The 25,632-nt window shown below is 43.7% G+C and overlaps 2 protein-coding genes across 3 annotated transcripts in view; both read left to right on the top strand.

Annotated features, from left to right (window-relative positions):
- The window catches only part of AK7 (adenylate kinase 7), a 56,313-nt gene extending 52,258 nt beyond the window's left edge, over positions 1–4,055 (top strand). The window contains exons 18-19 of the mRNA XM_053666073.1: positions 2,080–2,238; positions 2,949–4,055. Of these exons, the coding sequence (XP_053522048.1) occupies positions 2,080–2,238; positions 2,949–2,987 (198 nt within the window). The 3' untranslated portion in view covers positions 2,988–4,055. The remainder of the gene's footprint in view (positions 1–2,079; positions 2,239–2,948) is intronic.
- A 7,484-nt stretch (positions 4,056–11,539) lies between these two features.
- The window catches only part of PAPOLA (poly(A) polymerase alpha), a 62,719-nt gene continuing 48,626 nt past the window's right edge, over positions 11,540–25,632 (top strand). For both annotated transcript variants that reach the window (XM_037130349.2, XM_037130348.2), the window contains exon 1: positions 11,540–11,763. In XM_037130349.2, the coding sequence (XP_036986244.1) occupies positions 11,756–11,763 (8 nt within the window). In that variant the 5' untranslated portion in view covers positions 11,540–11,755. The remainder of the gene's footprint in view (positions 11,764–25,632) is intronic.

The raw sequence follows: 25,632 nt of genomic DNA, 5'->3' as shown, positions 1-25,632 counted from the left end.
TGAACGAGGGTGCTCAGCCTCATTCCCCGTCCTCATCCCCCAGGTCACCTCCCACAGCAGCGCTCAGGGACACGCGGCTCCCCACCTCTCACCAGGGTCACGCGGGCTGTGCCCCCCAACCCCACCCCGCCATCTCCAGCCTCTCCCCACGCAGCCTTCTAAAACACAGATGCTCCGCGGCCGTTCTCTGCTTAAACTCTTCACACGCTCTCCACCGGGTGAGGTGACAGTCCAAACTCCTCCTCGTGGCCCCCAAGGTCCTCGGTGACCTGCTGCTTCTGTGACTTCCCAGGGTATCTAAACATGTGCCATCTGTGTGACTAACATCCTTTCTTTTTTTGAGTTTTTACTAGAAATCATCTTTTTAATGAGGCCTTTCCTGGACATCAGCTATATGTAAAATTTCAACCTCTGCCTCTCCCCAAAACATGCCATATCCCCTTTTACACTTTGTAATTTCCCTCTGTGTGCTTATTCTGTCTAATGTATGGAGGAAGGAAGGAAGGAAGGGAGGGAGGGAGGGAGGAGAGAGGGGGAGGGGGAGGGGAGGGGAGGGGAGGGGAGGGGAGGGGAGGGGAGGGGAGGGGAGGGGAGGGGAGGGGAGGGGAGGGGAGGGGAGGGAGGGTTTCTTTGTGTATACACCTCAGGGTTCCTGTTGTCTCCTTAGCATAAATTTCTAAGGTTTGCTGGGTCAAGCTCTGCATACCTGGTTTAATTTTTGATCTCTATTTCTGAACTACCCTCCAGCAAGGGTGATCGCATTGTTTACCAGAGCGTTTCCCCACACCTCCTCCAACAGAGCGTCTTCCCTTGCACTCACACATGCCACTCTCATAAAGAAAAACCGATCTCGTGATTTTATGCATCTCTCCCATCACAGATTTAATGGCTTTTCCTCTGCTAGTTAGGAATTTACATCACCTCTTACGCATGTTTTCTCTGCCCGTGCTTGAGCCGTGTATGTTTTTTTGAGCTCTGTATGTTTTTTTGATCCTTTTGCAAGAACAGGAATAGCCCCAGGAGACAACAGCCTCCAGCACTGTCCAAACCCCCTCCACTGTCCTTGTTGCTGCCTGTCTCATCTGCTCATTATTATCGGGGAAATTAAGATGATTGTAGCACCTACTCATGGAGGAGCTGTGGTGATTGAAGAGTTCATGTAAACACATTCAGGCAGTGCCTGGCCAGTGGTGTGAGTTCCCATAATATCTTAGCATTTTATAATTTGTTGCAGTTTTTCTCATCTCATTGTTTAACATCATTTATGGTGTTTCTTCTGGTCATCGGAACATTCATGTTTCTATGTAGTCAAATCTATCATCTCTTCCCATTTTGGTTTTTGGGTTTGCTATCTTCCTGGGAAAGACCTCTTTTCAAAAAAAAAAAAAGAAAGAAAGAAAACCAGGACTCTTTAACTTGCAAGTGACAAAAAGGCAAACTTAAAATGGCTTAGAAACAAAGAAAACTGATGGATTCACAGAACAGAAAAGTCCGGAGGGAGGGCTGGCTTCAGGCGAGGCTCGAGATGGTGGCGCAGGTGATGTCACCAAGGACCGGGGGCCCCTCTCTTCGCTGCATCTCCTGTGTCGGCGTCATCCTGGGGCCGGTCCTCAAGTGTCCATGGGCAGGAGGTGGGCTGGCTTGGTGGGCTTCAGTCCCACCTAAACCTCTAGGCTGAGGAGGAAGATTTCTCAAAGGCAAGATGGAATTATTTTTCCCAAGGACGGGCAGCAGCGTCCTGAGCAAGGGATTAACACAGGGCCAGCAGACCCACACCTCAGACCTATGAGCAGGCCTGTGGCTTTCCTTCTTCCATCTTCCTTCCTTCCCTCCCTTTTGTTCCTTCCTTCGTCTAGGCCGCTAGAAATTATTTTTGTCTAAGAAGTGAGGTAGGAGTCCAGTCCCTTATTTTCTAACTGACTAGTTTGTCGTCATGCACATCCTCTGCTGGCTGGAAATGCCATCTTTCTAATAAAAACGTGGTGAACAATTACAGCACCACCTAGTTCCGAGGCACGGTGGGCTGAGCCAAGGTGTTCTCCCTTTTCTGACTGTTGGCCCCAAACGCTCCCTCTGCAGAATAAACAACTAGAGGAAGTGAAGAGAGAGGAGAGAGAGCTACTGCAGGCGCAGTCCGCCCCCCTGAGAAACTATCTGATGACCTACGTCATGCCCACGCTCATGCAGGGGCTGAGTGAGTGCTGCAAGGTCAGGCCGGAGGATCCCGTCGATTTTCTGGTAGGAGACTTTTTTGTTTTCAACATCAATTTGAAAATAAAATGCACCTGAATCTAAATGGGAAGCCAGTTGACATAGAGAAATTGTGTGCCTGGTAAGTAGCTACTGATACCTTCACAGTTTACAATAAGATTAAAAAAATGTTATTGGATTTCTTGGAGTAGCATTGGTTAGTGGAATGACCCAGGTTCCAGGTGCACAGTTCCACAACACATCATCTCCATGCTGTATGGTGTGTTCACCACCCAAGACAGGTCTCCTTCCAGCGCCATTTACCACCGCCATTCACCACCACTTACCCTCTCCTGCCTCTTCACCTTCCTTTTCCTCTGGTCATCTCCATAGACTATGAGGGGTTCATTTGTTTTTTTTGTTTGTTTTGTTTTTTACTATTCCTTCATCTTTTTTCATGCAGCGCCCCAAACCCCTTCCCTCTCCTAGCCATCAGTCGGTCTGTTCTCTGTGTCTATGGTCTATTTCTATTTTGTTTGTTTTGCTCATTAGGTGCCATATATAAGTGAAATCATATGGTACTTGTCTTTCTCTGACTAGCTTATTTCACTCAGCTATTTTTATTGCTCATTTGAAAGTAAGATTTAGGTACTTTTATTTTTAGTTGTAAACATTAATAGTACTGATATATGACTCATAAATACCTTGTAATACCTACTAATTGTTGACTTCTTTCTTTTTCTTTCTTTCACTTACAGGCAGAGTATCTCTTCAAAAACAACCCTGCAACACAGTGAAGCTGGAAACCCTCGTGCCATGACCCTTTACAGAGCTAGAGACGACTTTGACATTGTAGTTTGAAAAACCGCATTAAAACCCGCTTTCCTAGTTTTTGGAAAAAATTTTTTTTTCCTGCAAGCCAATATTTTATTAAGTGAAATTATTGTCACAAGCTGCGTGGTGATGAGTGACTACTTCATGAAAACTATTGGGAAGGTAAATCTGGGGAGGTAAATTTGGTAAGGCGTCTGTGGCACAGCTTGTGGGACGAACCTCAATTTGATATTTCATTCCTAGTCTAAGTTGTGTGCATGCTAATGTTTCTGGTAATTTACACTGTGGAGAGAATCAGACTATACATTATCTGAACATGTGGGCTAATGAATCTGCACAGTTTGTCATGGCCCAGATGCCAGTGGCATTAGAAATGGAAACACATTAGGACTGTTTATGCTCTGTTGAATCACACAGTAAATCAGACCTGATTGGTCTCCACAACGCTGCTGTTTGAGTTCAGGGTCAGTACCCCAACCAGTATGTCAGAAAGCACTGGAGACCTCTCCATGGAAAAAGTCATGTAGCAGAATGAGCAGTGCTAGTATTTGCGATAATCAGAAAATTGTCGAATATTTTTAGCAAACTAACTGTACAATGTAGGCATAAACAATCAATCCTGATGGTCTCTTCCGGCTCTAAAAGCCCTATCATTCCCAGAATTACACTGAATGAGAAATTTGTTTAGATCTATTTTAATGGCATATCTATTTGATCCCTTTAGATAATAATGTTATATGAATACACTGTGCTATTTTTTTTTTTTTGCACCCTGGCTGGGGAGGGCACTATTTTTTTTTATTGTGGTAAAACACACACAACATAAAATTTAGCATTATAACCATGTTAGCATGTATAATTCAGCGGCACTAGTACACTCACAGTGCTATACGGGCACCACCGTCTAGCTCCAGAACATTCTATCACCCCAAATGGAAACCCTCTACTCGTTAAGCAGTCACTCCCCATTATCCCCTCTCCACCAGCTCCTAGCAACCACTAATCTGCTTTCTGTCTCTGTGAGTTTCTGTATTCTGGACATTTTAAATAAACAGAATCGTACAATACGTGGCCTTTTGCATCTGGCTTCTTTCACGCAGCGTGTTTTCAAGGCCCATCCAAGTCACAGCCTGTGTCAGTACTTCATTCCTTTTTGTGGCTGAGTACTATTCCATCGCATGGAGAGACCACATTTGGTTTAATCATTCATTTGGGTTGTTTCCACCTTTAAATGCAGTGCATACAGCTGCTATGAACATCTGAGGTCAAGTTCTTGTTTGAACACCTGGCATCAATTGTTCTGGGTCGATCCCTAGAGATAGAATTGCTGTCCTATGGCAACTCCACGTGTAACTTATTGAGGAACTGCCAGGCTGTTTTCCACCGTGGCTGCATCATTTTACATTTCCAGCAGCAGTGTGAGGGCATTCTAGTTTCTCTGCATCCTTACCAACACCTGTATTTGTGTGTGTGTGTGTGTGTGTGTGTGTGTGTGTGTGTGTGTGTGTGTGTGTGTATTTAATGGTAATGAAGTGTGTATCACATTGTAACTAAGCATCCTTTCCCATGTGCCTGCTGGCTACTTATACATCTTCTCTGGAGAAATGTATAGTCAGGTCCTTCGCTCACTTTTTATTTGGGCTGTTGATCTTTTGTTATTGAATTATAAGAATTCTTATATATTCTAAATATAAAACACTTATCAGATATGTGATTTGCAAATATTTCCTCCCATTTAGTGGCTCATCTTTTCACTTTCTTTGATGGTCCCCTTTAAGGTACAAAAGTTTTTACTTAAAAAAAATCTTATTTATTTTTAGAGAGAGGGAAAAGGAAGGAGAAAGAGAGGGAGAGAAACATTGGTGTTATGAGAGAAACAGTGACCGGTTGCCTCTTTCTCGCCCCTAGTGGGGACCTGGCCCGCAACCTAGGTATGTGTCCTAACTGGGAATCCAACTGGCACCTTTTTGGTCTGCAGGTTGGTGCTCAATACACTGAAGCACACCTGCCAGAGCAAAAGTTTTTAATTTTGATGATGCCCAATTTACTTTTTTTTCCCCTTTTCTTTCACTGGTCTCTTTCTGACCCTTATATTTTAATAAAAAATACTAAGTAAATAAAAAGAACACATTTTCAACAGTTTGAAGTCGTCAGTCTTTGTAGTAGTTACCTTTTCACGTCTCCCTGATGGTTACGTTTCGTGACACTGCTCCTTCCTTCACTGAGCAAACCCGAGCAATCAGAAGAGTCTGCCTGCTTCCCACCTGTCCAGTCTCGTGTCCTGGCCTCAGGCACTATCTTTTCCAGTCTTGCCTGCTCCCATCGGTCAGTACTCTCCACATACCAGCAGGGACGTCTTCCAAAAGAAGAAACCAGGTCTGCGCAAAGCCCTCCGAGGCCTTGCCCGCCCACACAGACCGAAAGGCCAGGTCCTGACCTGGAGCTGGGAGGCCCATCCAGCCTGTCCCCTCAGGACCTCACTGTCTCCCTCACTTCAAGCCTCATTGCCAAGTACAGTCTGTTGGGGGGGGGGGTCTTTGCCTGAGCTAGGCTGCCCCTACATATCCACATGCTCACTCTCATCCATGCTCAGCTCAAGCAGCCCCTCCTCAGAGGCCTCCCCCCATCGTCTTCTCTGCGCACCCCACTGTTTCTTTCCTCTGCTCACCTGGACCTCATTTCACCTGCCTACGCGTCCTTTGTCTCTCCCCCAGCAAAATGTAAGCTCCAGGGGGCAGGGATTTTGTATTGCTTCTGTGCATCTCTAGAGACTAAAAATGTACACGGTGCACAGTAGAAGTATAATAAGTTGGCGAATAAGAGCTATTTAGCTGAGGTTTTTGCACAGCTGTTTTTTATGACTAATTCCAATTTTCAGTTGTTATTTAGTCCATGTGGCTGTGATGGGACACTTAAGTAACTTTGAGGGTCACCAAGAGGCTTCCCTAGTGCCACTTAGGTAGAAGAGGATCTAGGGGGGACAAATGGTGATGGAAGGAGACTAGACCTAGGGCAGTGAGCATACAAGACGACATGCAGATGGTGTATTATAGAATTGTATACCCGAAACCTATATAATTTATTAACCAATGTCAGACCAATAAATTCAATTAAATTTTTAAAAAATAAGCAGAATGTGATGCAAATTCTGTATTTAGTATATTTGGATGTGGCACCTCCGTAGGAGTGACACAAAGTAAGTCTGGGCGACAGGGCAGGCCGGCTCTGCGCTGGCCCCTGGTGGCCCCGCCCACAGGTGTTGGCACCTCTGAGTATCCTCTTCTCCCAGTGTGGGCGGAGCCTGTGACTGCTTCAACACGGGGATGCTCAGGCCACACGAGACTGCGGATGATGCCAGCAGGCTCATTTGTCTTCTCCACGCAAGAGGCTTTGAGGAAGCATGCCGCCATGGCTGAGAGGCCCACTGGCCAGGGGCTCAGAGGGCTCTTAGCAAACAGCTAGCAGGACACTGACACCTTCAATCTAACAGCTTCTAGGAACGGATTCCGCTAACAGACGGGAATGGAAGCGAATCCTTCCACAGGGAGTCTGCAAATGAGACGCCAGTCCTAATACCATGAAGGCAGCCTTGTTGAGAGACCCTGAAGCAGAGGACCCAACTAAGCCACATCCGAATTCCTGACCCACTGAAACCGTTTGATAATACACGCGTTGTTTTAAGCAGCTTAAAGCTGGTGGCAGTTACTCCAGGGCAGTAACTAATCTAATGATTAATAGGCATTATTATCTCCCAGGAGTTGACATTCTGTGCGGATCACTGTTAGGGACTGAACGTTTGCATGTCCCCAAATTCGTATGTGTAAGCACTACCCCCCCACCCTGCCCCCGCCCCGAGTGATTGTTTGGAGACAGGCTGCTATGGAATTAAGGTTATGTGAGGTCATAAGGGTGGGCCCAGATCCAGCAGGATTAGTCTCCCTCGCACAGGAGCGAGCATGCAAGTGCTTTCACTTTGCCTCTCTCTGACTCGTGAGGACACGGGGACACGGGGACACTTGGCCGTCCACGAGTCAGGAAGAGAGCCCTTATCGGAAAGTGGCCGCGTTGGCGCCAGGATCTCAGACTTCTGGGCCTCCGGAAGTGAGGTGTGGAATGCCTGTGTGTGGAAGCCACTCATTCTGTGGCATTTCGTTATGGCAGCTCATGTCGAGATTATTAAAACTATTTGTTTGTTTTAGCCAGATAACCTGCAGAACTGAAATGATTGAATTGAAGTGCCCAGGCCAATCTAAGTTCTTTGACCGACCAGTCACAACCTAATTCTTTAAGTGCCAGTGTGTGCCAGCTGCTGTTCCGTGCTTTGGGCTTACACTAGTATTGAACAGTCTGGGTCCCTACCTTCACAGAGTTTATATTTTAGTGGGGATGACAGAATAAATAACTTAAAAAATTACCAAGGATGTTCTGGTTATGCGATAAGGACTATAATGCAAATTAAGTCTGGATAAGTGGTCTGGAAGGCATCCGTGAGGCGGCAACATGTGAGCTTTGACGGGCTGAGGAGCCAACCACTGAACTAGGCAGCGAGGCAGAAGGGGACGAGTGTGGAGGCTCAGGGGTGGAAGGGAGCCCCTCATGTTAGGAAAAAGAAGAGGCCAGGAGGGTTGAAGCTCAGCTGGGAAAGGGGAAGAGTCTGGGATGAGGCTGGAGAGAATTGGAAGCCCGATTACGCATGGCTTCATAAGCTACTATTAAGTTTGGTTTAATTCTAAGAACAACTGAAGCTGTGAAATTGGGTTTGGGTACAGGGGGTGATGACATCTCTAGCATGTTCTGAAAACCAGCTACTGTGTGGACAATGGATGGGAGAAAAGCAGGAGTGGAAGAGGGAGAACCGGGGCTACGACAATGGCCTGAGAGAAGACAGTGGCTAAGAAGGGGGGATGTGTGGCCGTTGACACGGAGAGAACGGGGTGGATTTCCAATGGACTTGGGAGGTGGAATCAATGGGACTCGATCACAGATTGGATATGGTTAATGAGGGGAAGAAAGAGACCAAGGATACTGATTTGCTGTGGAAACTAGCAGAGGCAGCGGTTTGGGCTGGTTCTACCCAGCATGCTGTTGTGGTTCTTTCTGGCATGCAAATGGTAGACAATGCATTTTCAAAACATAAACGAACAGACACCTAAAAGGGGAATGAGAATTTAATAAAAAGACAGCCTGAGAGTACAGCCATCATTTGATGGAAGTGCTTATGTTATTTTTACTTAGTGACTCATAAACCGGGTTTCTGATTAAACTTTTTAAAAAGTATGCACCATTAATAGTCCATTGAATCAGTGCACTTTATTTTGGGGATAGAAACCTGCATCGCACACAGTATCTGCAATTATCACCCCCTATGTGACACTGAAACACAATCCAGGTAGTCCCCGCAGTGGGAAGAGGTTCTGCTCCCAGACATGTATGTGTGTTTTCTTTTTTCGAGCACACTGTGGACCTAAGAGAACCAGTTTCAGAATTCTTACTATGTATGACGTTGTTGTGTGGACCATGGGATCTGAAAGCTACTAAACACCAGCTGAAAGCACCTTCCCACTCTGAGCAGCTGGCAGAAACAGCTGGGGGTCCTGCAAGGGCCCGCTGCAGGGCAGTCAGTAGCAGTGGAGACAGGCAGCAGCTGCAGGGAGTGGGCAGGGGCTCTGAGGACAAGCAAGATGGGGCTAACAGTACAGAGAGTATCTTGATCAATACACTGGTAATTGGCTTTAGCTCTCGCTCCACTTTCTGTGGCTCAAGTTTTATCCTTAATTGGGTCCTATGAGTTGGGGCTACGCAAACACCTCGCTCATTACTCAGGTGTGAAATTTTCGTTGCATAAGACTGGGTGTATGTAAGTCCCTTCCAGAACTTGATTTCATTAACATGAGTCTTGCTTGCAGAGGTTATGACCTCTCTCTCTAGCTCCTGAAGTGTGTTTTTAGTGGCCTGACATGTTTCTGAAGGTCTCGTGGGCGCTGCAAAACCCACCCATATCAAGCTCACCCACTCACCCAGTTATCTTCCTCTTATTTCATTCACTGAGAGCCCCACTCATCCCGCCACCCTCCCTAGAAACTTCGTAATCATTTTTACCTTCCGCTGCATCACCGCTCACAACCACGATGAACTACATTGCCAAAATCCCTCAATTCACTTCCTTCATCATCTCTTGCCTCACCTATCCTCCAACTCGAGTCTCTCCCAGTGCAAATTCATTCCCTGCCCTTTGAGGGATTTCAAAAAATATCTCATTGTTTCAAAACTTTCAATGGCTCCTCCATTCACAAAAAGGTAATAAAATCCAAAGCTCTCAGAATGGCCTCAGCTCAAAGGCCAGCAACTCAGAGGGCCTGTCTGACCAGGCTCTCTCTAAAGGTGGCTCTGGGCTCTCACACTGATTCATTTCATTCGTGGTTCTTAATCACACCCTGTAACTCCCACTTCTGGTTATGGCCCCCTGGAATTCAAGGTCTAATTGCATCAGTTTCCCACTGTATTTTTCACAGTGGAAAGGAACCCCAGCCTAGCACCTTTCGCTCTGCTTTTTTGTTTGTTAATTTTCCCCTCTACCTGATACACTTCTCAAACCTTAAGTTTTCTCATCAGATGTCTTTTCCCTCCTCCGCCCCTTCCTTCTTCCCATCTTCTTTTTCAAAGTTGTTCCCTCTTGCCGATGTGTTCCTCTTCTGTCCACGTTCTAAATCTTAAGTTTTTCCAACAGGACATTTCTCGAGTCACCTTCTGTGCGAAATCTACCTTGACTTCCCCGCAAATACAGCTCCTTTTAATGGTCTTCGACCAGCAATGTGGCACCCAGCATGCTCCTGGCACCAAGCAAACTCTAGCCGCGCAAAGCTGAAACAGAAACGCTGCGGAGCTACAGCAGACGCCCTCCACCTCTTCTTCAGGCTGTGATTCAGGCAGAGCACGGCCCTGAGCTCGGGGAGGTCCCATTCTTTACTTCGTCACGTGCATCAGCAGTGCCTATCACAGAGCAAGGTTCAAGAGCGCAGACTTAACGCTTTATTGTTTTCTCTGTATCTCAGACTATCTTTTGAGGACAGGTCCATTGCGGGGTCCTTAACTAAAGCCACCCCCAGGACAGAAAGGTAAGCAGTAGAACTGAGAATCAAGTAGGTGCAAGCCTGTCTGCAGAGTGCTGTTCCATGCAAAGGGCGGTCACACAGACAATTTAGAATTTCCTAGGAGCCACACTTAAACATGTAAAAAGAAACAGGTGGAGGTAATTTTTGTGATGGTCCCTTTAATGCAACATATCCGGACGATACAGGGCATCGGTGCGGTGCTGCACACTAAACCTGTGAAATCCGCGTGCGTTGGGCAGGGACAGCCCTTCTTTCTCCCCGGGACTAGCCCAGCGGGGAGCGTTCCAAGGGCTGCTGCACCGGGCCATGCCGGCTTGGACCCCGCGTTTTCCCCACCGAGCCTGGTCCCCGAAGGCTAGTCCCACTGGATGTTATGGGGGGGAACCCTTTGTCAAATTTCCGGAGTGTATTTAAAGAATTTAGAACTTTACCGGCCGTATTCGATCCCTTCCCGCCCCTGCCTTCCATCAACCTGTGCGACGCTTTACAACGCGTTCTAATTCGAAGATCGGAGCATTGGAGTCGAGTCGGCTCAGGCAGGGCGTCTCCGCCTTCTGCTGGGGGTGCGGGAAAAGCTCCCGAACCCTGCCCCAGGGAGAGATCGGGGCCCGGAAACGCCGCCTGCGGGAAACTGTGGCCGCAGAGTGCCCGCCAAGTTTTCCGTAATTCGTTAAAGTGTGAAGTTAACTCATGTCCCAGCACTGGCTGTCATTGTCCTACCCCGAGAAGGTATTCGTTCAGCAAATATTTCGCTGAACGCACATGCGTTCGAGGAGCAAACAGCCGAAAGCGCTGTCTCGGGGGAAGGTGCGTCTCCAAAACAGCTCTGCGCCCTCTGCACCAGCTCCGCTAGGCACCGCGCTGGCACGATCAGGTTCAACGAGAAAGAGGCTGGTTCTCACTTTGCAGAGCACTACCTACGGAGCGGTGGAGTAACCTGTTACAACCCCAAGGCCTCGACCCACGTGGCCGCGTTCTGAGTCCCTCTCCCGGGCGGCACACCGGACACGCGTGGGTGCCTCAGTTCCTTCCAAGCGCCTCCACAGGCGCCATTCGAGGGGAGGCGCAGCCGCCGCGACCTCAGGCGACACGAACCGCGGGACCTCACAATGCGCCGGAAGCCGCTCCTCGCGGTCCCAGGGGCTCCCTGGGTCCTTCCTCGCGCCGCCTGGGTCGCGTCGCCCCCGTCTCAGACGAGAGCGTCTCGGTCGACCGACGACCGGCTACGGGAGCTACCCGCACCATTCCCAAGTCACTCACGGTACCCTTAGCAAAAATGTGACGGGATTGGAGCGGAAATTGCTCGACCTCCCACCACTTCACGAACTATCTTTCCCGTGAGGCTTCGCGGCGCGGGTAGGCCTCTGCGCAGGCGCGCGCACTACGTGCGTGGCCGCGTCAGCAATTCTAGAACGTTGCTGTGGTAGCGCTCGGGCGCCATGTTAGGACGAAGGGGAAGGAGGAGAAGCGCTTAAAGCGGCGGGAGCGGGTGCGGGAGTGGGGTTGGACCCAGGGCTGCGGCAGGTCCCCCTCCCTCCCGCCTCAGTGGATCATGCCCAGGGCGGCAGCGGCGGCGGTTGCTGGGGGGAAGTGACTGGGCGGTGCCGGCGCAGGAAACGATGCCGTTGTAAGTAATTTATATTCTGTTTTCTCCCGCACGCCGGCGGGGCCTTGGGGGCGTCGGGGGATAAGGAATGGATGGTGCACGAGCGGGGCCCTCGCCCCACGGGGGCAGCCGGCGGGACTGGGGCTCTTCCTGTTTCCTCATCCACTCGCTGCCGCACTTCCCCTCGTGCTCGGGTCCCTTTCCCCCCACCTCTTCCTGGCTTCTGCAGCCGTCGTCCGGGGGCCTTCCCCTTCCGGAAGAGGAACCTCCATCCTCATCACTGCTGCTTCTCCGCTCCGGCCGAAAACCCCAAACCGCGTCCGGCGGCGGTGGGGAAGGGAGGCCCTGCTGCTCGTGGGGTCTCCACGTGGGGTGCGGGCTCGCCCACTGCGCCTCCCCGGCGCATTTCGCGGCTCCAGTTCCCTGTCCACCTGCGCTGCGTCTCTGTCTTCCCGTTTCCGCGATGCTCAAATCGTGCGCCAGTGTTAACCCGCGTCCACGTTGGAGGTGGCCTGAGCACTAGTTAAAAAGCACTGTTTGGGGTGTTGAGCCTGGGTATTTGAATCCTTCCTCCACCCAGTTGTTCCACTACCAGGAAAGGGGCACTTGCCAGGAGGCCTCCGAAACGCGCCAGGTTCTGAATTGCTCGCCTTGTTTTGTTTTGATGGAGCGGGATTGCAACCAGCTTCCTTCTCCCTCCACCTCGTAGTGATACTTCTTTTTCAGATTGTAGACGTAAAGCCAGTCTATCAGTGCATTCTGATCTCACTAGGCCTACATTTTATCGCCCCCCCCCCGCACGTTATAGAGAGTTTTCGACATAAGTTTTCCTTTTTTCATTGAAAGAATGAGATGTAATTTTAGAAATCCTTGTTGGGATAGAAAGATTACAGCGTATGTTCTGCGTTTACAGGGCAGTGTTGGGGCCTAAATAGTGAGACTGCATTTCTTTCACTTTTGAAGATTTCAGAGCAAGGGTTCTCCTTTGAGACGAGGGACCGAGTTTTCTTTGTAGCCCCAAAACGAGGCATGTAATTGATATTCGAAATTTTACTTCAATGCAAAGTAAAGGTTTTTTTTTTTTTTTTAAAATTTCTGGACACCTATTATGTGGCACACCAGGCTTTTTATTTTTTAAGTAAAGATAGTTTCTTTTTTGCACCTATTACCGACTATAGTTTTCCGATTTTCTTTTTACAAGGTGGGCAAAAGTAGGTTTACAGTTGTGAGTACGCAAAACAGTTTATTCTTGAATTACTTGTTACTTATTGCATTATCCATATGAGCAGCTGTAAACCTGCTTTTGCCCCACCCTGTGTGTGAGTATCCGTGTGTGTATGTGTCTGTCTTTACAGGTGAGGCTCTAACTTTGACACAGGCTTTAAGGCCATCTATAGCATTCTACACGATATTTTAAAAAGGAATTTTATACTCCTCATCCACTCCTGTTATTTTAAGAGGCTTATCAACATATGTCTGTAATGAGAATATTTATTAGTTTTAATTAAATATACAGACCGAAGATCTTAGAATCAGCAAGAACCCTGTTGTTTCATCCTTTCATAGAAAGTTAAAAAGAGGCACCAGGAGAACCAAGTCTAAGCAAGATTTTTGTGGCCTTTTTCAGTTCAGCAGCAATTAAAATAAACCTAAATGTTTGCGGTGATGCCATGTGACTTCTTCATGTTAGCTGACATTTTATTGCTGCTTTGAAGGGGGGACTTCTTTTTCTGATAGTCACATCGGTACTAAAAATGGATCATGATAGAAATGTATCCCTTACAAGGCTTTAATGAGGAAATAACTCAAGGAATAATTTGTCTTAGTGTTTGTAAATTAAAATTCCTTTTATACCTACTTTTTACAAGTTTTCTTTGTGGAGGGAGGGAGGTATATATTTCCTTTGAAAACGTAGGAGCTTCAGATTCTTTGGCAGTGTTCCCAATGTATAAGATGGAAACAGTCAAGATAGCAAGTTTACACATGGACATGGCCTTTCCAGTGTGTTTCTGAAATGTGGACAATATGGCCAGTTTCTCATTAGCTCTCCCTCTCATTTTTAGCCCTAAGTGTGCAGCGGAAAGACTAAAGCCTGCCTAGTTTAATAGACCTTTTTCCTCATCAGTTTGCTTTGTTTTTCATGTTCTGGTGTCACACTGACATTAACTTTGTTTCTTTGAAGTTTTGAATTGTGATTTTCCAGTTTATATTTGACTTCCCTTTCATTTTTGGTATGCCAGTCCTGTCAAATTTGGGCAGGTGGGTAGGGTGGAAGCATAGGTCGTAGGTGAGTTGTTAGAATGGACCCAGTGGACCAAATAAAAATAGATTATTGGAGTTGAGGTCATTATAAAACATTGTGAACAAGTGTCTGTATTTGCCTGAAAGTCATGTAATTGCATATATAATTTTGAAAGACTTGTGTGATTTAAGAGCCATGGCGATGAAAGCTGCTGACAATTTTGACAGTGGTGAGGTGCATTTATAGAGTTTATCACATGGTATGAATGATATTTTAGGCTGTGTAATTCCTGTTTCATGGAGCTGTCCCGCGTATTGTAGGATGTTTAATAGCATCCCTAACCTCTGGTAGATTTCAGAAGTCGTGTGTCCCCCCCCCCCCAGTAGTGATGACCAAAAAAGATACTGCAAAATGTGCTCTGGGGGCCAAATCTTTGTGTGGAGAACCACTGCATCAATGCAGAGCATGATGCCCTTAGGAAACCATTTTTAGATTTCTGCCCTACTCTGTGTGGGTCAGGCCATTATTTGTGTCAGCTTAGTTTTGGCTGTCACACTTGATAAGACTTTAAGGCAAGTAACCAGTTTCAGGGACCTAGCATTCATGTTACATTCATAGATGGTTGTGGAAGTTACTGGAAGAGATACTTAGCAAGACTGGGGGAAGACAAGAGCTTTTCTCTCAAATATTTTTGGGCCATTGCAAAATAAAGAATTGAAGTACTTTCATGTAGCCATCACAGGTACGTTTGGGACCTGTTGGTGGATAATACTGTGTGGAGCAGTGGTCCCCAGAGCTAAGGGGTCCCTGAGACCCTTTCAGGGAGTAGGTAAACCCAGACTGTTGGCTAGCAATGCTGAGACGACAGGTCTTTTACTCTGCTGACACTGGCGCCAGGGGGCAGTGCCCACGGCTTAGAGAGAATCAGGGCAGAGGCCTCCTGTTGTCCTAGTGGTCGTGTTCTTCACCGCACACAGCTAAAAAGAAGTCCTTGATGAAGCGGTTGTGCTAATTTTATTAAATCTTAATCCTTGAGTTTGCCTTTTAAATATGGTATGATAAAATGGGAAATAAGCCTAAAGCTGTTGTTGAGAACACATGTATGATTGATTTGTGAGCTAAACTAGTGCTTTTCTCACAGAGTTCTATTTTTACGTGAAGAACAAGTGATGAACTATGGGTATTCATACTTGACTATTTAGCATTCACCTGAAAATAAAGTGAGCCTGTATCTTTAAGGAAAGTAACACAGTATTTGTGGCCAGTGAAAAAATTTGAGCTTTCAAGCAAAAATTAAGGCTTTGGAAAGCTCATTTCTGCCATGTGAGCTTGACAGCATCCCAGCAATGTAAAAAGTTTCTACTTAGATTGGCGGTGATATTAATGAATATAGTTTTTTTGATATAGTTTGTTTTGGTAGCATATGATAATGTGTCAGCATTTGGAAGATATGTGTAATTCAGTGAACCCACATCTTCCCTAATCACCAGTCATGGTGTAATAAAATTACACATGGGTGAAAGGTACATTAAATGCAAGATAGGTAATAGATTTTATTTTTTACTTAATTTTCAGACATTTTATTTACTTTTTAAAAACATTTTTAAAGGTCTTATTTATTTATTTTTAGAGAAAGGGAAGAGGAGGGAGAAAGAGAGGGAGAAAAACACCACGTGAGATTGCCTCTAGCACGCCCCCAACTGGGGAACCTGACCTGCAACTCAGGCACGTGCCCTCCCGGGAATCAAACTGGCGACCTTTTGGTTTTGTGGACAGGCTGGTGCACAGGCCAGTGCTCAAGCCACTGACACCAGTGGATTTTAGTGCAACAGAGTACAAAGAGTTTATTGATCTGGTTTCAGCTTTCATACTGTAACTAATCTTACTGAAATTGCCACTTGTGGAGTTTTGATGTAGTACCAAAGAAGAATACCCACAATTAATTGAAAAGGTTGTTAAAATATTCTCTCCCTGTTACAAAGGTACGATGCTAAGTTTTTTTATATGTGTCTGCAAAAACAGCTTACTCAAAGGGATTGAATCCAGAAGCAATCATACTGGGAGTTCAGCTGTCTTTGATTAACCAGAATTAAAGAAATTAGAAAAATGTAAAAACCAGTGCCATGCCATGTTTAGTTCTATATTTTTGTTTTGGAAAACAGTTGCTTTAAAAGAAGTTATTTCTGTTAACAAGTAATGGGTTTTCTTGTTACTTAAATGAGTCAACATTAAAGACATTTTTTAGTTATAGTTCCCAATGCAGTAAGTACTAGTGGACATAATCTATATAGTAGAAGCTATTTCAGGTCCTCGACAAATTGTAAGAGTTATGAGAGGGTCCGAACTGTGGCTGTGCAGGAACAGCCAGCAGCTGGCCCAGGCTGCTGTTTCAGTGGTAGTGTTGGCGCAGTGTCTGGGTGGCTTTTAAACGGGTCTGGAGGCAGGGGCACGTGGTTGGAAGACATGTTTTGTTGTCAGTGAAAACAGTGCACTGGATAATTGTTAGGGAAGATAACTTCTGAGAGATTTTCTTAGATTTTAGGATTTAGATATTTTGTGACGAATTGTTTGCCGAGTATTGAATAGTGGTTATGGTTTTCAAATGTGGCATTTTACCTTATGCGTGCTTTCAGTCCACTCTTTCTCACCGAGAAGTTGGGAGGGAAGGTATTGGGGTTGAGTAAATTTATGAGCCTGTTCAGTTCTTTTCGCCATGACTCCCACCATTCCTTAGGCACAAGGCTTGATAACATACAACTTGCAAAAATACTTGGTTTGAGCCCTGACTGGGGTGGCTCAGTGGATTGAGCACCAGCCTGCCAGCTGAACGGTCGCCTCTTTGATTCCCTGTGGGCGCATGCCTGGATTGGGGACAGGGTCCCTGGTTGGGGGTGTCCTCTCCCTTTCTTTCTCCCTCCCTTCTCTGATCTCTAGAAATAAATAAACAAAATCTTAAAAAATATATTTCAGCCCTGACTGGTGCAGCTCAGTGGATTGAGCGTGGGCTGTGAACCAAAGCGTCACTGGTTCGATTCCCAGTTGGGGCACATGCCTGGGTTGCAGGCCAAGTCCCCACTTAGGGGCACATGAGAGGCAACCACACATTGATGTTTTTCTCCTTCCTTTCCTCTCTAAATATAAATAAAAATAAAATCTTTAGAAAATATACTTCATTAGAACATTCCAGTCATTGGTAACAAAGCCACCTTTTAGTTAAGACTCACATTTCACCTTCAGTTGCATCTAGGCAAGTGTGTAAAAGCTACTTGCAGGCAAATTGAGGCCATTTGGGATCTTAGCTGTTTCTCATTGGTGGGGTGTGAGGCATGTCTTTTATTCTGTATGTTCAATGTTTTGAATATTCAGATCTTTAAAGTAATTGCACAGAATCAGTTTACAATTCGCATTGGAGGAGTTCCTTAAAGGTGGTTAAGTTGAGGCTCCAAGTAGTGAGTTGTCCAAGGAATTAAGGGTGCTGAGTGGTGGATCGGGCCTTGGTTCAGCTCTGGGTCCTGTGTTCATTCTCACTGTGGGACCGGACTGGGCCCCGGGAGCCTTGTTGGGGCCCTTGGAGCAGCTCAGTTGGAGTCTTCCCACAGCTTGAGTAGAATGAGTTTTCAGTATAAGGTTTTGCGTGTCTGTGTGTAGAACATAGGAATCTTAAATTTTTTTATTGGTAACACTATATAGTTACAGTGAACATAAAGTATACTATACAACATAAGATCTTAGTTTGTATTTTTAGTGACTGTTTTGTGTATTTAAAGCCATGTACAGATTTACCAGTCACAAACTCTATTTTGTGACCACTTCCTTCTGTGGGAAAGGTATTTGTTACTTCTTTTTAAAGATTTTATTTATTTTTAGAGAGTGGGGAGAGAGGGAGAAAGAGAGGTAGAGAAACATCTGTGTGCTAGGGATACATTGCTCCCCAACCCCCTAGATAGGGACCTGGCCTGCAACCCAGGCACGTGCCCTCACTAGGCATCAAACCCTCTGGATCACAGGCTGGCACTCAATGCACTGAGCCGCGCCAGCGCCAGAATTGTCTCTAAAATTTATGTTCCCTCTATACTTTGTCCAAAACCCAGCTTCTTGCAGTTTATGGTAGTATTTATAGTTGGGGGTTAAGTTTAGAGTTCTCCTGTCATTTTGATCATTAGAAACATCTAAATTTCATTCCCTGGAGTTAATGTGTATAATACTATGTTTTAATATATTGACTATTTCTTTTTGATATATTATTATACTTCTTCAGATTCTCTGTTTGCTTTCCTTCATTTTCAAGTGTTCTTGGCAAATTGATGCAGGAGTGCTGTGGTTTGTCTGGTTTTGTTCTCTTGCTGGCCCTTCTGGAGAGAGAACAGAGGGGCAGTTGGAAATGCCCAAAGGAAAAATAACCTGGCCATTGTTAAAACTGTATAACAAGTACCCTTTTCCTGCATAATTAACCTTGAATTTTCAAAGTGTGGTCTTGGGATTCATTGTAACTTATTCCCCTTCAGTATAAACTATTAGTTCATCTGTGTCTGAACCTCCGCTTCTGCTTTCTAAATATTGGCTGGATGATCCACTTGGCCTCCATATTTTAAGAATGTAATTAAGTTCTAAATGTATTTAGTACCACTTACACAGGTCATGTGGCGGGAGAATTAGCCATCCTTAGAGCAACTTCTTAGCAAATAAATGCATTGTCTGAGCTATGTGACTGACTCCAAACTGTTAGTGAAATTAAAACATGTTAAACTTCCTGTGAAATAGATTTGTACTATTTCTGCTAAGAATTAATATTTAATAATGCACTCACATAGCTTAGAGAGATCCCTTATTTTCTCTCCAGTGTCCTTTTTTTCTACTTACTCTGAATGGGTATATTACATTCAAGTTGAGGGCTTTCAGAACAGCAAATTATACTGTGGTGAATTGTTACATTAATTAAGTTGTGATTTATCTGATTGCTTCCATATCAGGCTTTCGATTTTAACCTGACTGACTAAAACTAAAAAAATGATAAAGTAGGGTTTTTTTTGCCCGGCTGCATATTTTGAGGCAGTTGGTCGTTGATACCATTGGCCACAAACATAAGGAGGTGGGGAGTTGTCAGTAGTAGTAGCTTTGTTTAAATTGGGATGAACAGGCATCAACTGTTTACTATTTGGAAGAGCACCATGGGTGATTTGTTGTCCTTTTCTGTTGTATTAATTTATTTTATCTGGACTTCTTTTTCCCCTCTCTCCCCTCCAGTCATTTAGAGTGCACACCTCTTTCACTTCTTCCTTTTGAAGAGCGTTGAGTTTTTGTTTCTGCAGTATTTATTGTAAGCTTTTACTGTGCATTTCTCTGCTGTTTAAGTATCTTGAATCCCAGAGCAGATTTGATACTGTCACTGGAAACAGAGGCTATCTTTGTATTCCTGATGTTAGTGTTGTCTTTCGTTTGAATTTACAAGTTTAGTAAATTTCACCTTAACTATTTATTGTACCATACTTTTTGGTTAAAAAAATAAGTTAAATGAGAAAAAGGTGCTCTTAGGAAAATTGGATTCGTGAAGTTTGATCACCGTGGATGCCTTAGCAGTTTCCTGGAGCAACAAATAAAGCATGATGTGCTTTGTATTGCTATTTCTCATCACAGGGTATTGCACTGAAAAATTCATTTTTTAAGTCTTGTTTTATTAAACTTTCTTAATGTGTTTTGGTCAGCATAAACTTGGTTTTTAGCTCATAATCAGAAAAACTATTTGTTTTGAATTGAGCCTTTGGTGTCCCTTTCTGTCAGGGGATGATTGGAGCCTCCTTATTTTCACGACCTTAATTTAGTGGAGAATAGTGGAATTCGATTTTTAGCTTTTATCATCAGTATTTGTTTTTAAGAGTAATTTAACAAGTTGAAACAAAATAATTATAAAATAGAAAGTGAACATTTCCCATCTCATTTCTGCTTGATGTGTCTGTGTGCACAGAAAGACACTTTTTAAAGATTCCCCTCTGTATTGCGACAGATGTATAGAGGCCCTTTAGCTTCTCAACACAGAGGCTGTGATTGGAGTCGGATGCTAGGGTTCATGTCCCAGTCCAGTGAATGTAGGTAAGTCTTTCCTCCTCTCTCTGGTTTTCTTCATCTGTAAAATGTAGAGTTAATGGAGTTATTTGGAACAGTTGGGAATAATATGAGGTGCTGTACACACTACCTGGAGTATGTGTCAGTAAATACTAGCTATTACCACAATTATATTCTGCAGCTTTTTACCTGACATTGTGGGTATCTGTCTGCGCAACTTAACATGTAATAACGGTTTCATTTTTCTATCACATTATATTGCAAGAATACTCTGTAATCAGCTAGTTCTATATTAATGGATATTATGATGGTTTCCAGTTTGTTAGCGCATTGTGTACAGTGTTCCAGTGTAACCTGGGATATCTTTTTTTGTGTGATTCTTACGAAAAGTGTCAAATTCCGGAACCTGTGATGTCTAGAGAGGTGTTCATTGGCCAATATCAGGTGTGCCCCTTCTGTAGGAAATCACCCTGGGCTGACACTGTTCATTTTAAGCTTGCTGTACAGGTACTGGGGGCCAAGTTCATATTTGGCCTGTCGTCTAAGCCATTACACATCTGTCCCAGAAGTGGCCAGAAATTTGGGATTTTTGTGATTAGGATTTTATATATTACAGTATAGTTTAAATAGGATATGTCTTCCTACTTCAGGGCGTTTGGTTTGAGTTCTGTGTCTTAGGATTTCTGTATGATAGATTGCTAGAAGTGAATTTGCTAGACATAAACTTTAAAAATTGATATATTGCCCTGTGTGGTGTAGTTTAGTGGATTCAGTGCCAGCCTGGAAACCGAGAGGTCACCAATTCAATTCTCAGTTAGGCATGTGCTTGGGTTGTGGGCCAGGTCCACAGGGGCTTTCGAGAGGCGACTGATGGGTGTAGCTACCGTGCGTCATTGTTTCCTTCCTTCTCTTCCTTCCTTCTCTTCCTCCTGTCCTTCTCTTCTCTCTACAAATAAGTAAAGTAGCTAAAAAATTGATATATACATTTTTAATTTTGATGAATATTGCCAAGTTGCTTTTTAAAATGATGCACCAAGTTCACGTTCATTGGGATGGATCAGTGTGCTCATTTTCTTACACTGTTGCCAACATTAGTGGTTTATAATAAGTTTTTAATTTCTATCAGCTATCCATCAACTTTGTTTTTCTCCAGTCTTGCGGAAAATCATTGTCTTAATTTGCTTCCCTGATTTCCAGTGAACCTGTGTGTGTGTGTTCGTGTGATTTAAGAACTTTATGTATTTAGAATAGAATGTTACTGTTTTGGCAGAGGTTGCATGTATTTTCCTCATTTACCATTTGCTTTACCTTTGTCCATGATGTATTTTTGCCATATAAAAGTTGGAGTATTTTTATATGGGCAAGTATGTTTTGTGTATGGCTTTTGGGATTTGCCTCCAGCGTAAATGTGGTTCTGAAAATAGCGTTCATTTCCTTTAACATTTCAAAATGTCTCTTATGGTTTTTAAATGTTTTGTAATGTATCATGGCATCTACAATTTAGATTTTACTGTATACAATCAAAGCCATTTGAGCGTTTCATTATTTCTTCACTGACTTGGGATAATTATTAGTAATAATACATCCAAAGATTGATGATACTTTTTTTGGATGTATGGCCACTAAACTACAGTTCACAAATCGCAGGAACCTGCACTATTTATATCAGCTTTATAGTTGTTGTACCAAGAGGCTCTTGATATTTCAGAGTGTACGTTCTGGTTAACTTGAACACCTAAACTTTTGAAACAAATACATAACTGTAATAAGGAGCCTATTGTGCTACTTTTACAAAAATATTGCTGTTCTTTGTAAGTGCCCAAATATCCTAATGAGAGTCAAGTCTTAGCCTATCATCAGAAAAAGGCAGAGCTCTATTTGAGTGTTAGTTTAAAAACTTGATATATTTGGAAAACTCCTTAGGTCACAAATATGTGATAGTTTTTAAATTCCTAGTTTACCGTCTGTCTTACAGAGGAGATGTAATAAATTCACTGGTAAATCCATAGGTACCACTTACCGAGAATGATTTTCACTAGTAACAGAGTAGCAGAGAAAATAGGCCTCTCTATTACATTTCTGCAGAATCGAGAGTAGGAGTTTTGAATGCCATTACCAGAAGTTGTGGAGCGTTTTAAGGAAACCGTTTTAGGAAGATGTGCTTGGCAGCAGCACGGGTGGTGGGCTGGCACAGCAGAGGAGTAGAAGGCTGCAGTGGGACCGCCATGCCAGGTGTCATGGCTGGAGTGGTTGGAATAGGATTGTTACGTAGAATGTTGTTAAATTAGAAAAGAAAAGAAAATGGGCATGTGTCTTTTTTTTTTTAAGCAGGCTATTTTTTTTAAAGATTTTATTTATTTATCTTTTTTAGAGGGGAAGGGAAGGAGAGAGAAATATCAATGTACGGTTGCCTCTCGTGAGTCCCCTGCGGGAAGTGGCCTGCAACCAAGGCATGTGCCCTGACTGGGAATTGAACTGTGATCGTGGGTTCCCAGGCCTGCGCTCAATCCACTGAGCTACACCAGTCAGGGCTCCTTTTTGAACTTTATGAACTTTGCCCTGATGACAGTAGTTTAAATGTAGTCAAGAAAATACCTCAGATTCTAAGAGAAGGATTCTGAAAATACAGTGTTTGACAGATGTAATGCCTGCTTGAGTGTGGTTGGTAGGGCAATAATATGGGTGTAATAAGTTATAGTTCTGTCTCTCTGTCTGTCTGTCTATCTATCTATTTAAAGACACTATCTTTAGAGAGAGGGAAAGGGAGGTAGGAAGCAGGAGAGAAACATCACTCGGTTGCCTTTGCGCTCCTCCAGCTGACAGACTGGCCCTGCAACCCAGGCATGTGCCCTGACTGGGAACCAAACCAACGTTTGGGTTCACACACCAGCATTCAGTCCACTGAGCCATACCAGCCAGGGCCAATTTATAGTTTTAATTTGAACATTTCAATTAAAATGTCACATGGTGTGCTTGAGTGTGATATTGTTATGTTACAGAATTACATACTTATGATTTTGTAATAAAAGGTTTTATAATAAAAAAGGAGTGTTATTTGTGCTGGACCCTGTTTAACAGTGTGCCCTCTTACCCTTCCCTGCACCTGCACCCCCACCCCCACAAATGGGAGTCTGTGGCAATCATTTGTGATTTTGAGGGGAAGCAAAATTTTATGTACTCTGTGCATCGTATATATATCCTACTCTGATCCAGGAAGTAATAATAAGACTTGCAAACCAGAATGCTTTAGTCACACTTTAAAGACTAGCAAGATGTTTGCATTAGGTGGGTGGAAAGGAAAAATTAAGGATAGCCATATAAAGCAGAAGAGGAAATTAGGGCACTAAAATAGTTCTAACAGAAATACAGTGGTATTTGGGTTTTTGTGGAGTAGAGAACTTGCTAGATTCACACCAGTTTTGCTCTAAGAGTTTGCGCAGTATCCCGAAGGGAAATGCAAGTCATGTTCATGAGATGCAAAGAAATCAGTTGCTCAGAGGAGCAAGTGTTCTTCTTAAAAAATATTTTATTTATTTATTTATTTTTAGAGAGGGGGGGAAGGGAAGGAGGAAGGAGAGAGAGAGGGAAAGAAACATCAATGTGTGGTTGCCTCTCACTCCACCCTGACATGTGCCCTGACTGGGAATTGAACCCGTGACGTTTGTTTTGAAGGCTGGCACACAGTCCACTGAGCCACACCAGCCAGGGCAAGAACAAGTGTTCTTGATATCAAAAACTAGAAAGTTTGAGACACATACTGGAGCTCTACACCATTTGTTTTTTCACATTGTTTTACATCATTGTAGTTTTATTTTTAAAGTAGAGTAATGTCTGAAGAAAACTAAATACTGGTAAAAATGTCTCTAGAAAGTGACAGGCACGAGCAGGTGTCTAATGTGTCAGGAATGGGAGGAAGAGTGTTGCATTCCTGGGATGGGTCGCTGTCTGCTGTATGGTTCTGGACGAGAGTGCACAGGAGAATCTTTCAAATTACCCAGTATTGGAGTGTGTGTTTTTGCTTTGTTAGCAACTGGTTTATTTTCATCCCATGGCTAATGTTTCTTCTTGGGACATTTTGGAAATTCAGGGCATCTGGCAGCCCGGAATTTTGTGCTGTGCTGCTTTTTATTAAGTCATTTATGTTGGAGGCACAGGTATCTTGTGTTTCTTTCCTTTTGTTTGGTTGTGATTTATATTTATTTTGTGTGTTCTTTAATCCATGTATGTTCTGTATGTGCACTTCAGATATATGTTCTGTATGTGTGGGTAAGTAAGCAAGCACCATGTATGTCCTTCCTTCAACTGGACGGGACAGATGAATGTGTGTTTATTCTCAATGGTGTGACTGCATTTTGAATAAAGTAAATAAAAATGTACAATTCACATGTAATTTGCTTCCTCATCAGAGTGTTAATGTGGAAACTAATGTAGACATCAACAGAGTAAACAGACTTGGTGTGAATTGGAAATCTAAGTCTGGACCCCTAATGTTATGGTAATGTAGTTTAAATAGACAGACTTTCCAATCATTGTTTTTTGTATCACTGAAAAACCAGAATATTAGAGAAAGAAAAAAACAGGAAATTTTAAGTGAAGAATCTTAACCCCACAGAGATCTAACTCAACTGGTAATGAATTTAAACCTTTCAGAAAGGAAAAGAATGCAGAGAAACATATTATTACTTGCTCAAAACAATAACAAAAAACAAAACTATATATAGTGTAGAGATTTATTATTTGAAGTTTAGAAAACGTGAATTCAATTTACACTTGCCTTGAAAGCACTCTTTGCTTGCACCAATTCTGTCTAGAATGAACTTTTACCCTTTTCATTTGTGGCCCCACTCAAGTTAGAATTATTTATAAAAGTGTAATTCATAATTCTGGGATAGTAGTGAAGGGCTGTAGCTTACTTGAAGAAACTTATGAAGCAGTGAGCAATACGAAAGAATGTAATTAACTCTAGGCTATGTGGTAAGGGTAATTTTTTTACATTTAAAACCTAACTTATCTGAAATCTATTTAAGAATATCGAATCAAAGGATTACGAAATGACTAGTTTTGAGGGCCATGTTATTGGTGTCATTTTTAAGGAATCTGATAATTTGTTGATTGATGAAAATATGTATTAACCAAGACATTGTGAATACACTTACACGGAACTTGAAGTTAACATATATTTTAAGCATAGGAGACGCTACATAAATTTTGGAAGTAGAATATCAGTGTAAGCTGTTAGTCTTCAGGTAGTGCTTGGTGCTCATGTGGTTTCCCAGCTCTGAATTAACATCATAGCCCCAAGTAGCTGTGCAGTTTAGATCCAAGGAGTAGGAGAAGTGTTCTGACGTGAATTAATTGCTGCAGGAGGTAATCCGATATTTACTTAGTAAATGTTACTGTAAAATCTTTTAAAATTGAGACAATTTCTAACTAGATCAGAAAACATTGATTAGATAGTAGGCAGCCCACTGGCTAATCAGTAATAAGCACTATAGGCCTCCTGGTATTCTTAGATCTGTATTGATTATCAGAAGACACAATACAAAACAGCCCAATGGTCACAGTATAAACCAGAGCCCAGTGGGTTG

Source organism: Artibeus jamaicensis, unplaced genomic scaffold (genome assembly GCF_021234435.1).
Source record: "Artibeus jamaicensis isolate MK-2021 breed Jamaican fruit bat unplaced genomic scaffold, CSHL_Jam_final contig_444, whole genome shotgun sequence".
Classification (NCBI taxonomy): domain Eukaryota; kingdom Metazoa; phylum Chordata; class Mammalia; order Chiroptera; family Phyllostomidae; genus Artibeus; species Artibeus jamaicensis.
This window is presented reverse-complemented; position numbering and strand designations above follow the sequence as displayed.